This window comes from Phyllobates terribilis, unplaced genomic scaffold, assembly GCF_046119375.1.
Source record: "Phyllobates terribilis strain yellow unplaced genomic scaffold, ASM4611937v1 Scaffold_7__3_contigs__length_470593459, whole genome shotgun sequence".
Taxonomy (NCBI): Eukaryota; Metazoa; Chordata; class Amphibia; order Anura; family Dendrobatidae; genus Phyllobates; species Phyllobates terribilis.
The window spans coordinates 155,877,113-155,894,106 of NW_027362767.1; the positions used below are offsets into that span (position 1 = coordinate 155,877,113).

At 48.2% G+C, this 16,994-nt stretch overlaps 1 protein-coding gene across 1 annotated transcript in view; it reads right to left on the reverse strand.

Moving 5' to 3' along the window:
- TTC24 (tetratricopeptide repeat domain 24) overlaps window positions 1–15,806 on the reverse strand; it is a 30,758-nt gene extending 14,952 nt beyond the window's left edge. Inside the window, exons 1-6 of the mRNA XM_073639490.1 lie at window positions 15,618–15,806; window positions 12,859–13,620; window positions 9,631–9,846; window positions 9,252–9,380; window positions 4,528–4,649; window positions 293–412 (exon numbers count right to left, since the gene is read on the reverse strand). Coding sequence (XP_073495591.1) covers window positions 293–412; window positions 4,528–4,649; window positions 9,252–9,380; window positions 9,631–9,846; window positions 12,859–13,618 — 1,347 coding nt within the window. The 5' untranslated portion in view covers window positions 13,619–13,620; window positions 15,618–15,806. The remainder of the gene's footprint in view (window positions 1–292; window positions 413–4,527; window positions 4,650–9,251; window positions 9,381–9,630; window positions 9,847–12,858; window positions 13,621–15,617) is intronic.
- Between the last annotated feature and the right edge of the window lie 1,188 nt (window positions 15,807–16,994).

A 16,994-nucleotide genomic window follows, 5' to 3' on the forward strand; every position in this document is an offset into this window, starting at 1 on the left:
GAAAACTCAGGGTAGCAGTGGGAATAAAGTAAAGAGCAAAAACTGGCCACTATTGACCTGGACAGGTCCCCTTTAACACCCCTCTTCCTACATTTTAGACCTATTTGGGGGGTTTATCAGGACCAGGACCCTGCAGTTATGTGCAGTAATTAATGTTAATCAGCTGCTGTTCTCACAGATTGTGGTTTCAAGGTCGTACTGTGCATTCATCAGGGTCGGCCGCAGGAATGTGATAGATAATCGGGAAGGTTTCTCTGAAAACCGCACACGGTGCAGATAGGGATGCACTTACCAGAGGTGCAGTCAGGGGTAGCCTTCCCCCGTAGTTGAGGTGACGGTTTAAGGACAGCTTGTACTGGAGGGCGTCAGTCAGCTTGTTCACTAAGCGTTCCTGAGCATTGGACGAGTCCTCCTGTAAGAGTCAAGAACGATACTGCATATAAAGCATGCTGTTTTACTGTAGATAGGGGATTCAATTGAGAGCATTAGGCAGAGATCAAGCAGGAGTCAGAGAGCAAGAGGGAGGCAAAGAGTAAGCAGGAGACTGAGAGCAAGCAAAAGGAGGAGAGCAACCAGGAGGCTGAGAGCAAGCAGGAGGCTGAGAATAAGCCAGAAGCCAGAGAGCAAGCAGGAGGCTGAGAATAAGCCAGAAGGCAGAGAGCAAGCAGGAGGCAGAGAGTAAGCCAGAAGGCAGAGAGCAAAGCGGAAGTGAAAAAGAAAGAAGGAGGCAAAGAGCAGGCGGGAGGCAGAAGACAAGCGGTAAGATGAGAGCAAGTGGGAAGATGAGAGGAAGGGAAAACCAGGGAGCAAGCAGGAAGATGAGAGCAAGTGGGAGGCAGAGAATAAGCCAGAAGGCAGAGAGCAAGCAGGAGGCTGAGAATAAGCCAGAAGTCAGAGAGCAAGCAGGAGGCAGAGAGTAAGCCAGAAGGCAGAGAGCAAGCAGGAGGCTGAGAATAAGCCAGAAGGCAGAGAGCAAGCAGGAGGCAGAGAGTAAGCCAGAAGGCAGAGAGCAAGCAGGAGGCAGAGAGTAAGCCAGAAGGCAGAGAGCAAGCAGGAGGCCGAGAATAAGCCAGAAGGCAGAGAGCAAGCAGAAGGCTGAGAATAAGCCAGAAGGCAGAGAGCAAGCAGGAGGCTGAGAATAAGCCAGAAGGCAGAGAGCAAGCAGGAGGCAGAGAATAAGCCAGAAGGCAGAGAGCAAGCAGGAGGCTGAGAATAGGCCAGAAGGCAGAGAGCAAGCAGGAGGCTGAGAATAAGCCAGAAGGCAGAGAGTAAGTGGGAGTCAAAAAGCAAGAGGGAGGCAAAGAGTAAGAGGCAGACTGAGAGCAAGCAAAAGGAGAAGAGCAACCAGGAGACTGAGAGCAAGCAGGAGGCAGAGAGTAAGCCAGAAGGCAGAGAGTAAAGCGGAAGTGAAAAAGAAAGGAGGCAAAGAGCAGGCGGGAGGCTGAGGGCTAGCGGTAAGATGAGAGCAAGCAAAAGGAAGAGAGCAAGCAGGAGGCTTTGAGCAAGCGGTAAGATGAGAGCAAGTGGAAAATGAGAGGAAGGGAAAACCAGGGAGCAAGCAGGAAGATGAGAGCAAGTGGGAGACAGAGAACAAGAGGAAGACAGAGAGTAAGTGGAGGCTGCTGATTTGGGCACCTCCACCCTTCTCATTTCTAGTCTCCCTTATCTGAGAACAGAGACATGATATTCTACACTTTAAGGGTTAAAGCGACTCAAAGGGTCTGTAATGGGCAAAGGCCAATATGACAATTTTTTTACTCCTTTGACAACCCCGGTGAGGGTAGGAGATAAATATATGATCATGGGGGCGTCTGGCAGCAAAGACCCCTATAGATCTAGGGGTGCCCGATGTGAAAGGAGCGGCAGTGTGCAGACGTGACCACCACTTCCCTTCTATGGGACTGGCAGACATACAGTCATAGCCGAAAGTGTTGGCACCCTTGAAATTGTTTCAGAAAAATGATTTCAGTCACACATGTTTTGTTACACACATGTTTATTTCCTTTGTGTGTATTGGAACAACAAAAAAAAACAGAAAAAAGGCAAATTGGACATAATTTCACACAAAACCCCAAAAATAGGCCGGACAAAATTGTTGGCACCTTTCCAAAATTGTAGGTAAACAACTTTGTTTCAAGCATGTGATGGCTGTTCAAACTCACCTGTGGCAAGTAACAGGTGTGGGCATTATGGAAATCACACCTGAAACCAGATACAAAGGGGAGAAGTTGACTTAATCTTTGCATTGTGTGTCTGTGTGTGCCGCACTAAGCATGGAGAACAGAAAGAGGAGAAGAGAACTGTCTGAGGACTGGAGAACCAAACTTGTTGAAAAATATCAACAATCTCAAGGTTACAAGTCCATCTCCAGAGATCTTCATGTTCTTTGTCCATAGTGTGCAAAATAATCAAGAAGTTTACAACCCATGGCACTGTAGCTAATCCCCCTGGACGTGGACGGCAGAGAAAAATTGGTGAAAGGTTGCAACACAGGATAGTACTGATGGTGGATAAGCAGCCCCAATCTAGTTTCAAAGAAATTCAAGCTGTCCTGCAGGCTCAGGGTGCATCAGTGTCAGAGCGATCTATCCGTCCACATATTAATGCTATGGCAGAAGACCCAGGAGGACCCCACTGTTGACACAGTGACATAAAAAAGCTAGACTGCAGTTTAACAAATATACGTGAGTAAGCCAAAATCCTTCTGGGACAGAGTCTCATGGACAGATGAGACCAAGATAGAGCTTTTTGGTAAAGCACATCATTCTACTATTTACTGTTAGGCTGTGTGCCCACTATGCGTTTTTTAAGCATTTCTGCAGCGGCAATTCTGCCGCGGAAACGCTTAAAAAACGCTTGGCAGAAGGTCTGCCATGTTCCCCAATGATAATCCGCATGTGCTGTGCATATGCTGCGGAAATTTCCGCTGCGGATTATCATTGCGGAAAAATCCGCAGCACTACCATTTATTTTGCGGATACGTGGTATAATCGCCGCCATTGACTTGCATTGAATCGCTTAATATCTGCATGAGTATATGTAGTCATGCGGATCTTATGCAATTAATGTGCGGATGGTACATGGGTACCATAGTACCTGTAGTTAAAAAGGAATAAAAATAAACATATACTTACCTTCTGATGGCCCCCTGTCTGCTCCCGGCGGCACTGCTGGCTCTTTGGCTGCTCACGGTGGTCGCGTGACCTGTCACATGACTAAATGACGTCATGGAAGGTCTTTTTACACCACTGCTGGATGCCGAGGACACAGGAGAAGGAGACCGGGGGCCATCGGAAGGTGAGTATAATGTTTTTTTTTTATTTTTCACCATTTTATTATTTTTTTTTACTATTGAAGCTGCATTTGCAGCATCGTAACTTGGTCACACTATATAAATCCATGCCGGTTGCATGGATTTATATAGTGTGACCAAGGTGTCAAGCACTTTCCAAGTGATGCTAAAATACCTTGGAAAAACGCTTGACAACCCGCATGTAGAAATGCATGTGAAGAACACTTGACAAACGCTTCTACCTGGCAGGAAAAACGCATGTAAATTCCACGTTTTTTCTGCCAGGGAGATGCAGAAATGCTCAGGAAAAATCTGGAGCATTTCTGCATCGTGGGCACATGTTCTTGTCTTTGCCTACAAAGACAAGAACACAGTACCTACAGTCAAATATGGTGGAGGTTCAAAGATGTTTTGGGGTTGTTTTGCTGCCTCTGGCACTGGGGGTCTTGACTGTGTGCAAGGTATCATGACATCTGAAGATTACTAACAGATTTTAGGTCACAATGTAGTGCCCAGTGTCAGAAAGCTGGGTTTATGTCCTAGGTCATGGGACTTCCAGTAGGACAATGACCCCAAACATACTTTAAGAAGCCCCCAGAAATGGATGGAAACAAAGCGCTGGAGAGTTTAAGTGACCAGCAATGAGTCCGGATCTAAATCCCATCTTAATTGCTGTTGGGAGAAGACGCCTTCAAATATGAGACCTGGAGCAGTTTGTAAAAGAAGAGTCCAAGATTCCAGCTGAGAGATGTAAGAAGCTGATGGTTATAGGAAGCGATTGATTGCAGTTATTTATTCCAAAGTTGAAGGTGACAATTTTGTCCTGCCCATTTTTGGGGTTTTGTGTGAAATTATGTCCAATTTGCCTTTTTTTCTAATTTTTTTTTGTGTTGTTCCAATACACACCAAGTAAATAAAGATGTGTGTAACAAAACGTGGGTAATTGTAGTAATTGTGTGGGAGAAATACTTCCTTTTCTGGAGCAATTTCAAGGCTGCCAACACTTTTGGCCACGTCTGTAGTTGTTCCTTAGAAGTGAATGTAGGGTGCGACCGCTCCATTGGGACAAGGAGTTTGGGATTGGTGGGGATCACAGCGATCGGACCCCCAGCTAGCATATATAAAGGGAAAATCCCTTTATCCGACAGTGGGATTCCCGTCCCAAGCTCAGATGTACAATCATTGTCGCTGCCTGGCTCCTGATGTGCAGCGCGGGGTCTGCAGGGAGATCTGACCTTGGCTTTGGAGAGTAAGGCCAGCGCCTGCTTGTAATACAGAACGGCCTTCTCCGCATCCCCCAGACGGAATCTGGCAGCTCCGAGTCCTTCACACGCCTGCCACTGGCCATGGACATCATCTAGCGGACAAGAAGGACATGGCGGATGTCAGCCGAATATTCCATGAAATGTCCACATCCCGGCCCAGGAGCAGGAGGGGGCCATGTAGGGTACGGCACAAAACACCGGTGTGTGACATTAGGGGCTGGACGGGGGCAGCGTGGTGTACAGCACTGCATGGCACTGACATTAGGGTGGCGGCACTATGGCTGTCACCATTACACAAGGAAGGCTCCTGTCACTGTTATAGGGGGCACTGCTGCTGCTACCAGTATAGACAGCACTGTAACTTATGGGGGCGCTGTGTATGTTGCCATTATGGGGGCGCTGTGGATGTCGCTGTTATGGGGGCGCTGTGGATGTCGCTGTTATGGTGGCACTATGGATGCCACCGTTATGGGGTGCTATGGATATCACTGTTATTATGGGGGCGCTGGGTATGTCGCTGTTATGGGGTGCTGTGTATGTCGCTGTTATGGGGGCGCTGTGGATGTCGCTGTTGTGGGGGCGCTGTGGATGTCGCTGTTATGGTGGCACTGTGGATGTCACCGTTATGGGGTGCTATGGATATCACTGTTATTATGGGGGCGCTGGGTATGTCGCTGTTATGGGGGCGCTGTGTATGTCGCTGTTATGGGGCGCTGGGTATGTCGCTGTTATGGGGGCGCTGTGTATGTCGCTGTTATGGGGCGCTGTGGATGTCGCTGTTATGGGGGCGCTGTGGATGTCGCTGTTATGGGGCGCTGGGTATGTCGCTGTTATGGGGGCGCTGTGTATGTCGCTGTTATGGGGCGCTGTGGATGTCGCTGTTATGGGGGCGCTGTGGATGTCGTTGTTATGGGGTGCTGTGTATGTCGCTGTTATGGGGGCACTGTGGATATTGCTGTTATGGGGGCGCTGTGGATGTCGCTGTTATAGGGCGCTGTGGATATCACTGTTATTATGGGGGCGCTGTGGATGTCGCTGTTATGGGGCGCTGTGGATGTTGCTGTTATGGGGGCGCTGTGGATGTCGCTGTTATGGGGCGCTGTGGATGTCGCTGTTATGGGGGCGCTGTGGATGTCGCTGTTGTGGGGGCGCTGTGGATGTCCCTGTTATGGGGCGCTGTGGATGTCGCTGTTATGGGGGCGCTGTGGATGTCGCTGTTTTGGGGGCGCTGTGTATGTCGCTGTTATGGGGGCGCTGTGTATGTCGCTGTTATGGGGGCGCTGTGTATGTCGCTGTTATGGGGGCGCTGTGTATGTCGTTGTTATGGGGTGCTGTGTATGTCGCTGTTATGGGGGCACTGTGGATGTTGCTGTTATGGGGGCGCTGTGGATGTCGCTGTTATAGGGCGCTGTGGATATCACTGTTATTAAGGGGGCGCTGTGGATGTCGCTGTTATGGGGCGCTGTGGATGTTGCTGTTATAGGGCACTGTGGATGTCGCTGTTATGGGGGCGCTGTGGATGTCGCTGTTATGGGGCGCTGTGGATGTTGCTGTTATAGGGCACTGTGGATGTCGCTGTTATGGGGGCGCTGTGGATGTCGCTGTTATGGGGCGCTGTGGATGTCTCTGTTATGGAGGCACTGTGGATGTCGCTGTTATGGGGGCACTGTGCATGTCGCTGTTATGGGGGCGCTGTGCATGTCGCTGTTATGGGGGTGCTGGGGATGTCGCTGTTATGCAGCGTTGTGTATGTCGCTGTTATGGGGGCGCTGTGTATGTCGCTGTTATGGGGGAGCTGTGGATGTCGCTGTTATGGGGGCGCTGTGTATGTCGCTGTTATGGGGGAGCTGTGGATGTCGCTGTTATGGGGGCACTGTGGATGTCGCTGTTATGGGGGCGCTGTGGATGTCCCTGTTATGGGGGCGCTGTGCATGTCGCTGTTATGGGGGCGCTGTGCATGTCGCTGTTATGGGGGTGCTGTGGATGTCGCTGTTATGCAGCGTTGTGTATGTCGCTGTTATGGGGGCACTGTGCATGTCGCTGTTATGGGGGCGCTGTGGATGTCGCTGTTATGGGGCGCTGTGGATGTCGCTGTTATGGGGCACTGTGCATGTCGCTGTTATGGGGGCGCTGTGTATGTCGCTGTTATGGGGGCGCTGTGGGTGTCGCTGTTATGGGGGCACTGTGGATGTCTCTGTTATGGGGGCGCTGTGTATGTCGCTGTTATGGGGCGCTGTGCATGTCGCTGTTATGGGGGCGCTGTGTATGTCGCTGTTATGGGGGCGCTGTGCATGTCCCTGTTATGGGGGCGCTGTGGATGTCGCTGTTATGGGGGCGCTGTGCATGTCGCTGTTATGGGGGTGCTGGGGATGTCGCTGTTATGCAGCGTTGTGTATGTCGCTGTTATGGGGGCGCTGTGTATGTCGCTGTTATGGGGGAGCTGTGGATGTCGCTGTTATGGGGGTGCTGTGGATGTCGCTGTTATGGGGGCACTGTGGATGTCGCTGTTATGGGGGCGCTGTGGATGTCCCTGTTATGGGGGCGCTGTGCATGTCGCTGTTATGGGGGCGCTGTGCATGTCGCTGTTATGGGGGTGCTGTGGATGTCGCTGTTATGCAGCGTTGTGTATGTCGCTGTTATGGGGGCACTGTGCATGTCGCTGTTATGGGGGCGCTGTGGATGTCGCTGTTATGGGGCGCTGTGGATGTCGCTGTTATGGGGCGCTGTGCATGTCGCTGTTATGGGGGCGCTGTGTATGTCGCTGTTATGGGGGCGCTGTGGGTGTCGCTGTTATGGGGGCACTGTGGATGTCTCTGTTATGGGGGCGCTGTGTATGTCGCTGTTATGGGGCGCTGTGCATGTCGCTGTTATGGGGGCGCTGTGTATGTCGCTGTTATGGGGGCGCTGTGCATGTCCCTGTTATGGGGGCGCTGTGGATGTTGCTGTTATGGGGGCGCTGTGCATGTCGCTGTTATGGGGGTGCTGGGGATGTCGCTGTTATGCAGCGTTGTGTATGTCGCTGTTATGGGGGCGCTGTGTATGTCGCTGTTATGGGGGAGCTGTGGATGTCGCTGTTATGGGGGTGCTGTGGATGTCGCTGTTATGGGGGCACTGTGGATGTCGCTGTTATGGGGGCGCTGTGGATGTCCCTGTTATGGGGGCGCTGTGCATGTCGCTGTTATGGGGGCGCTGTGCATGTCGCTGTTATGGGGGTGCTGTGGATGTCGCTGTTATGCAGCGTTGTGTATGTCGCTGTTATGGGGGCACTGTGCATGTCGCTGTTATGGGGGCGCTGTGGATGTCGCTGTTATGGGGCGCTGTGGATGTCGCTGTTATGGGGCGCTGTGCATGTCGCTGTTATGGGGGCGCTGTGTATGTCGCTGTTATGGGGGCGCTGTGGGTGTCGCTGTTATGGGGGCACTGTGGATGTCTCTGTTATGGGGGCGCTGTGTATGTCGCTGTTATGGGGCGCTGTGCATGTCGCTGTTATGGGGGCGCTGTGTATGTCGCTGTTATGGGGGCGCTGTGCATGTCCCTGTTATGGGGGCGCTGTGGATGTCGCTGTTATGGGGGCGCTGTGTATGTCGCTGTTATGGGGGCGCTGTGTATGTCGCTGTTATGGGGGCGCTGTGTATGTCGTTGTTATGGGGTGCTGTGTATGTCGCTGTTATGGGGGCACTGTGGATGTTGCTGTTATGGGGGCGCTGTGGATGTCGCTGTTATAGGGCGCTGTGGATATCACTGTTATTAAGGGGGCGCTGTGGATGTCGCTGTTATGGGGCGCTGTGGATGTTGCTGTTATAGGGCACTGTGGATGTCGCTGTTATGGGGGCGCTGTGGATGTCGCTGTTATGGGGCGCTGTGGATGTTGCTGTTATAGGGCACTGTGGATGTCGCTGTTATGGGGGCGCTGTGGATGTCGCTGTTATGGGGCGCTGTGGATGTCTCTGTTATGGAGGCACTGTGCATGTCGCTGTTATGGGGGCGCTGTGCATGTCGCTGTTATGGGGGTGCTGGGGATGTCGCTGTTATGCAGCGTTGTGTTTGTCGCTGTTATGGGGGCGCTGTGTATGTCGCTGTTATGGGGGAGCTGTGGATGTCGCTGTTATGGGGGTGCTGTGGATGTCGCTGTTATGGGGGCACTGTGGATGTCGCTGTTATGGGGGCGCTGTGGATGTCGCTGTTATGGAGGCACTGTGGATGTCCCTGTTATGGGGGCGCTGTGGATGTCGCTGTTATGGGGGCGCTGTGCATGTCGCTGTTATGGGGGTGCTGTGGATGTCGCTGTTATGCAGCGTTGTGTATGTCGCTGTTATGGGGGCGCTGTGCATGTCGCTGTTATGGGGGCGCTGTGGATGTCGCTGTTATGGGGCGCTGTGCATGTCGCTGTTATGGGGGCGCTGTGTATGTCGCTGTTATGGGGGCGCTGTGGGTGTCGCTGTTATGGGGGCACTGTGGATGTCTCTGTTATGGGGGCGCTGTGTATGTCGCTGTTATGGGGCGCTGTGCATGTCGCTGTTATGGGGGCGCTGTGTATGTCGCTGTTATGGGGGCGCTGTGCATGTCCCTGTTATGGGGGCGCTGTGGATGTCGCTGTTATGGGGGCGCTGTGTATGTCTCTGTTATGGGGGCGCTGTCACTATGACTTGTCCCTCCCGCAAAGGCCGGCGGTGTATAGCAGACGCGCTTCGTACCTGAGTCTCTGAACGCCTGTAGTGAGTGCAGATAATACTCTCCGGCCGCCTCGTGGTCGCTGAGCTGACTCAGAGCATAGGCCAAGTTTCCAAAACACTGGCCCTGCGCCCGGCGGTTACCGAGCAAGCCTGCAACACACAAGAGGAGGCATGACGCTCACCCACTGTCACCAGGTAACATATAGTGTATATACTATATACACTGCAGGGTGTGACTGTGACCACACTCTGCCATCTCCTCTATACACTGGTCATACTGCACCCCCTGGTGGTCAGGTCACATCATTACATCCCAGTCTATAAGCCCCATATACTGTGTAATATTCACACCGTAGTCCCACCCAATACGTGATCTCCCCACACGAAGAATCAGCCATACTGTGTAACGCTGCTGCCTTCCTATGGTGCTCCAGCCCCTCGTCATACTGCTCCAACGTGTTGTACGCGGCCCCCAGGTTCTGTAGGACCACCGCCTCCTTGTGTCGCTCTGAAGCATCTTCCTGGCACAGCGGCAGCGCCATCTGGAAACACTCCACCGCCAGGGCGAAAACCTTCAGCTGGGCATAACTCAGCCCGATATCATTGTAAAGCTTCGCTGTAGGGTAATAAGAGAGGGCGGGATCAGGATATACAATGGGTGCGGTATATAGCTACAGTATATACAGGAGATGCCCAGGTTATACCAGCTATATACACTGCTCAAAAAAATAAAGGGAACACTCGCATTACACATCCTAGATCTGAATGAATGAAATATTCTCATTGAATACTTTGTTCTGTACAAAGCTGAATGTGCTGACAACAAAATCACCCAAAAATCATCAATGGAAATCAAATTTATTAACCAATGGAGGCCTGGATTTGGGGTCACCCCCAAAATTAAAGTGGAAAAACACACTACAGGCTGATCCAACTTTGATGTAATGTCCTTAAAACAAGTCAAAATGAGGCTCAGTATTGTGTGTGGCCTCCACGTGCCTGTATGACCTCCCTACAACGCCTGGGCATGCTCCTGATGAGGCTCAGTATTGTGTGTGGCCTCCACGTGCCTGTATGACCTCCCTACAACGCCTGGGCATGGTCCTGATGAGGCTGAGTATTGTGTGTGGCCTCCATGTGCCTGTATGACCTCCCTACAACGCCTGGGCATGCTCCTGATGAGGCTGAGTATTGTGTGTGGCCTCCACGTGCCTGTATGACCTCCCTACAATGCCTGGGCATACTCCTGATGAGGCTGAGTATTGTGTGTGGCCTCCACGTGTCTGTATGACCTCCCTACAACGCCTGGGCATGCTCCTGATGAGGCTGAGTATTGTGTGTGGCCTCCACGTGTCTGTATGACCTCCCTACAACGCCTGGGCATGCTCCTGATGAGGCTGAGTATTGTGTGTGGCCTCCACGTGCCTGTATGACCTCCCTCCAATGCCTGGGCATGCTCCTGATGAGGCTGAGTATTGTGTGTGGCCTCCACGTGTCTGTATGACCTCCCTACAACGCCTGGGCATGCTCCTGATGAGGCTGAGTATTGTGTGTGGCCTCCACGTGCCGGTATGACCTCCCTACAACGCCTGGGCATGCTCCTGATGAGGCTGAGTATTGTGTGTGGCCTCCACGTGCCTGTATGACCTCCCTACAACACCTGGCCATGCTCCTGATGAGGCTGAGTATTGTGTGTGGCCTCCACGTGCCTGTATGACCTCCCTACAACGCCTGGGCATGCTCCTGATGAGGTTGCGGATGGTCTCCTGTGGGATCTCCTCCCAGACCTGGACTAAAGGATCCGCCAACTCCTGGACAGTCTGTGGTGCAACATGACGTTGGTGGATGGAGCGAGACATGATGTCCCAGATGTGCTCAATCGGATTCAGGTCTGGGGAACGGGCGGACCAGTCCATAGCTTCAATGCCTTCATCTTGCAGGAACGGCTGACACACTCCAGCCACATGAGGTCTGGCATTGTCCTGCATTAGGAGGAACCCAGGGCCAACTGCACCAGCATATGGTCTCATAAGGGTCTGAGGATCTCATCTCGGTACCTAATGGCAGTCAGGCTACCTCTGGCGAGCACATGGAGGGCTGTGCGGCCCTCCAAAGAAATGCCACCCTACACCATTACTGACCCACTCCCAAACCGGTCATGCTGAAGGATGCTGCAGGCAGCAGATCGCTCTCCATGGCGTCTCCAGACTCTGTCATGTCTGTCACATGTGCTCAGTGTGAACCTGCTTTCATCTGTGAAGAGCACAGGGCGCCAGTGGCGACTTTGCCAATCCTGGTGTTCTGTGGCAAATGCCAAGCATCCTGCACGGTGTTGGGCTGTGAGCACAACCCCCATCTGTGGACGTCGGGCCCTCATACCACCCTCATGGAGTCGGTTTCTAACATTTTGTGCAGACACATGCACATTTTTGGCCTGCTGGAGGTCATTTTGCAGGGCTCTGGCAGTGCTCCTCCTGTTCCTCCTTGCACAAAGGCGGAGGTAGCGGTTCTGCTGCTGGGTTGTTGCCCTCCTATGGCCCCCTCCACGTCTCCTGGTGTACTGGCCTGTCTCCTGGTAGCGCCTCCAGAGTCTGGACACTACGCTGGCAGACACAGCAAACCTTCTTGCCACAGCTCGCATTGATGTGCCTTTCTGGATGAGCTGCACTACCTGAGCAACTTCTGTGGGTTGTAGAGTCCGTCTCATGCTACCACGAGTGTGAAAGCACAACCAACATTCAAAAGTGACCAAAACATCAGCCAGAAAGCATTGGTACTGAGATGTGGTCTGTGGTCCCCACCTGCAGAACCACTCCTTTATTGAGGGTGTCTTGATAATTGCCAATAATTTCCATCTATTGTCTATTCCATTTGCACAACAGCATGTGAAATTGATTGTCAATCAGTGCTGCTTCCTAAGTGGATAGTTTGATTTCACAGAAGTTTGATTCACTTGGAGTTACGTTGTGTTGTTTAAGTGTTCCCTTTATTTTTTGAGCAGTGTATATTATATACAGGAGTAGCCCAGGTTATACCAGCTGTACATACCTAATTATATACAGAAGATACCCAGGTTATACCAGCTGTACATATATAATTATATACAGGAGACACCCAAGTTATACCAGCTGTACATATATATTATATATTATATACAGGAGATGCCCGGGTTACACCAGCTGGACATATATAATTATATACAGGAGATGCCCATGTTATACCAGCTGTATATATACAATTATATACAAGAGATGCCCAGGTTATACCAGCTGTACATGTATAATTATATACATAGGATTCCCAGGTTATACCAGTTGTACATATATAATTATATACAGGAGATGCCCAGGTTATACCAGCTGTACATATATAATTATATACAGGAGATACCCAGATTATACCAGCTGTACATATATAATTATATACAGGAGATGCCCAGGTTATACCAGCTGTACATATATAATTATATACAGAAGATGCCCAGGTTATACCAGTTGTACATATATAATTATATACAGAAGATGCCCAGGTTATACCAGCATGGTCCATATCACTACATAGAAGATGCTTATGTTATTCCAGCTGGCCACCATGACACTGTATTCTCTACCACATATACTAATCCTACCTAGCAGGTCTTTCCTCGTTAGCTGCTCACACACCATTCGGGCCTCGTTAAGGATCTGTAGGACGTGTCCTGAGTCATAGCAGTGACTCTGCAGCATGTAGTTGGCGGCCTCGTTGAGCGCTACGGCGGCCATATCCAGCTTCTGGGCTTCCATGTAGAAATCTGCGGCTTCTTGGAAGCACTGAGCAGCCCGAGCCTTGTCCTTCATGCTCAGGTAGCAGTAGCCCATCTTCATGTGGGCGTCCGCCTCGTGGCCACGCTGTGAGGGCTCGTAGAGGAGCACCGCTTTCCTAAAATGTTCAAGTGCCCTGGGGAAGTCTTGTAAGGATTCATAGGCCAAGCCGAGGTTGAAGAAGAGGTCTCCACTAGGTTCTTCTTCTCCGTCCCTTGGTTGGGACTTTAGGAGGAACTCCAGCCCCTTCTCTGGTTTCCCGATCTCTACATACACGGCCCCTAGGTTAAAGGCACAGGCCCGCTGGACGATCTTCTGTTTGGTGCTGAGAGACAGTAGGAAAGCCTTCTTGAAATGGGACATAGCCACCGGGAGGTCCCCGGCCATCAGAGCCTTGTGTCCAACCTTGGTTAAACCTTCTATCTCGGCCTGAGATTTGCAGGAGCCCTCATCTTTCCTTCCACCATCCTCTCCAGACGGTTTCATCTCCTCCTTTACCTTCTTCTTCTTCTTGATGGGCCGAGGCTGCGGTGGTGGCCCAGAGTCTTCAGGGTTTGGTGGCTCGGTCTGCAAGTCCTCAGAAGCCATGTCTGATATCGGAAACATATAGCCATCATAACATTAGTACATGGAACCACCATAAAAGTGTCCAAATAATAGTGCTATACAGTGTTCAAAATGCATTCAATAAATATTACCGCCATATAGTGCTGAATATAAAGCCTAATAACATTAGCATATGGTACTAACATAAGTGTCCAAATAATAGTGCTATACAGTGTTCAAAATGCATTCAATAAATATTACCGCCATATAGTGCTGAATATAAAGCCTAATAACATTAGCATATGGTACTAACATAAGTGTCCAAATAATAGTGCTATACAGTGTTCAAAATGCATTCAATAAATATTACCGCCATATAGTGCTGAATATAAAGCCTAATAACATTAGGATACGTTACTAACATAAGTGACCAAATAATAGTGCTATACAGTGCCCCAAATACATTTAATAAATATTACTGCCATATACTGTTGAATATAAAGCCTAATAACATTAGTATATGGTACTAACATAAGTGTCCAAATAATAGTGCTATACAGTGCCCCAAATACATTTAATAAATATTACCGCTATATAGTGCTGAATATAAAGCCCAATAACATTAGTATATGGTACTAACATAAGTGACCAAATAATAGTGCTATACAGTGCCCCAAATACATTTAATAAATATTACTGCCATATACTGCTGAATATAAAGCCCAATAACATTAGTATATGTTACTAACATAAGTAACCAAATAATAGTGCTATACAGTGCCCAAAATAAGTTTAATAAATATTACCATCATATAATGCTGAATATAAAGCCCATTAACATTAGTATATGGTACCCCCATAAAAGTGCCCAAATAATAGTGCTATATGGTGACCAAAATACATTTAATAAATATTACCGCCATATAGTGCTAAATATAACACCTCCAGAATATTAGTATATCTTACCAACATACAAATGTCCAAATAATAGTGCTATACTGTGCCCAAAATACATGTAATAAATATTACCTCCATATAGTGAATAAAAAGCCTAATAACATTAGTCTATAGTGCCAACACAAGTGTCCAAATAATAGTGCTATACAGTGCCCAAAACATATTCAATAAATATTACCACTACATAGTGCTGAGTATAAAACCCTCATAACATTGGTATGTGATACAACACAAAAATGTCCAAATAATTGGCCCTGAATAAGAATACCACCATATAGTACCAAATAAAAATACAACAAAGGTCACATAAAATCTTAGGATACCGTGCCATTGTGGACATAATAGTGCCCAAATATTAGTGCCTTAATAATGTTACAATTCAGGGCCAATTTACTGAGCATCATAATACTGCCATATAGAGCACAAATATGAAAGCACCTAAATAATAAAACCAAACAAACAACAGCGCCATACAGTACACGCAGTGCCCAATTAAAAAGCACCTTCAATAATATCGCCATACAGTGCCCAATTAAAATAGTACCAAAAGAATAACACTGTGCCCAATTATAGCAGGATTTAAAAATATTACTGCCATACAGTGCTCAATTGTGGTAGCTCCAATGGAATGATACAGCCATAGTTCCCAATTATAATAGCGCCCAAAGAATAAAACTGCCATACAGTACCCAATTAAAAAAGCACCAAAAGGATAATACTGCCATACAGTGCCTCATTATAATAGCACCTAAAAAAATAATACCGTCATTCAGCACCCAGTTGTAATAGCTACAAAACATGTAATGCCCAATTATAATAGCACCCATAGAATAAAACTGTCATAGCTCTAAAAGAATAATACTGACATACGGTGCCCAAATATAATCACACCCACATACAGTGCCCAGAGAAATGCCAAGAAATGCCACTGGGTGACAGTGGGCAACATGTCATAGAAGGAAGAAATGGAGACCCCAAAATTGTGGAGTCCCCAACTCAGACACCACCTATACACCAGGTGGCAGGGTGAGGCGTTGACCCCCCTGGCACAGTGAGCATTATCAGGGGTCTGGGCACCACATACCAGTGTCCTGGCAGGAGGAGCAGCCGTGGTCCCCGCTCGCCGCCTCGCAGACTCGTGGCCTCTATGGCTGAGCCCTATTGAGTTTCCTGGAGGAGATCATCTTGCTTTGTCTCTGCCTCCCATGGTAACCGGGATCAACAATGGCGGAGCCGCTTTCCTCCTCCTCCTCCTGATGCCAGTCATACCCTACCTGGGGGATACCCCTTTAACGCTTTCCTTTCTACACTGTCTTCTGTTTCCTAAAATAAAAAAAAACATAAAATGAATAAATTGTTTAAAAAATTATGAAAAATAAATGAAAATAAAATAAAAACAAAAATAAACTAAATATGTAAGTACAATACATTTAAAAAAACAATAAACAAATAAATGACAAATTAAATAAATAAAAATACCAAAATAAACAAATTAAAAATAAATAAAAATTAAAGATGTAAATACAATAAATAAGCAAAAATAAATGGAAAAAAAAACAACGAAAAAATACAAAGAACAAAATAAACAAAAATAGATGGATAAAAATAAAACAAGAATAAAATAAATAAGTAAATACAATAAAAAATACAAAATAAATAATTAAAAATGAATAAAAATTAGATATGTAAATAAACAAAAATACATAAATGAAAACTAAATAAACACAGATAAAAAATAAAGTACAAAATAAACAAAAATAGATAAAAATGAATAAGAATAAAATGAAAACAACAATAAAATAAATACAACAAATAAATTACAGAAAATAAACAACAATAAAAATAATAATTAGTAAATAAAAAATAAATAAATATGTAAATACAAGAAATTAAGTGTATGTCAGTCCACACTGCACTTCTGGCATTCCATTCCCGGTTTAGGACCCTCAGGGTTAAAATGAGCAACATATCAGCACCACACAGGGGTGAACAGCACTGCACATGGGGGGGGGGGACTGAGGAGAATACCTGCAATTCTGCATGCAAGACCCCTTGAGAAGCCCCATAAAATGATATTAAAATGGCTGGGGCCGGTTTTCCACAGATCAGATCCTGCACAACTTATAAACGAATGTTTATATCCGCCAGCTCTATATATGCATTTGTTGCATCCGTGTCAGTCTTCACTGCTAGTATTTTATTCATGAAATAGATGGCCCAGAATGAATTATGCAACTAGTGAGCGTGCATGACTAGGAAATGCTCCACTAGCCCCTGATGTGATAGAACATGATGTAATTACTATCCCGAGTGTGAAGACTATGCCCCGTATACTCTCACTGTTCAACAGCAGTTTATTGATGACAAAGACTACAGTTCCCGGCAGCCCTGCACCTCACACGACGTCATCGACAAGCGACAGCAGCGACTGGGAGACAGGGACTACAGTTCCCGGCATGCC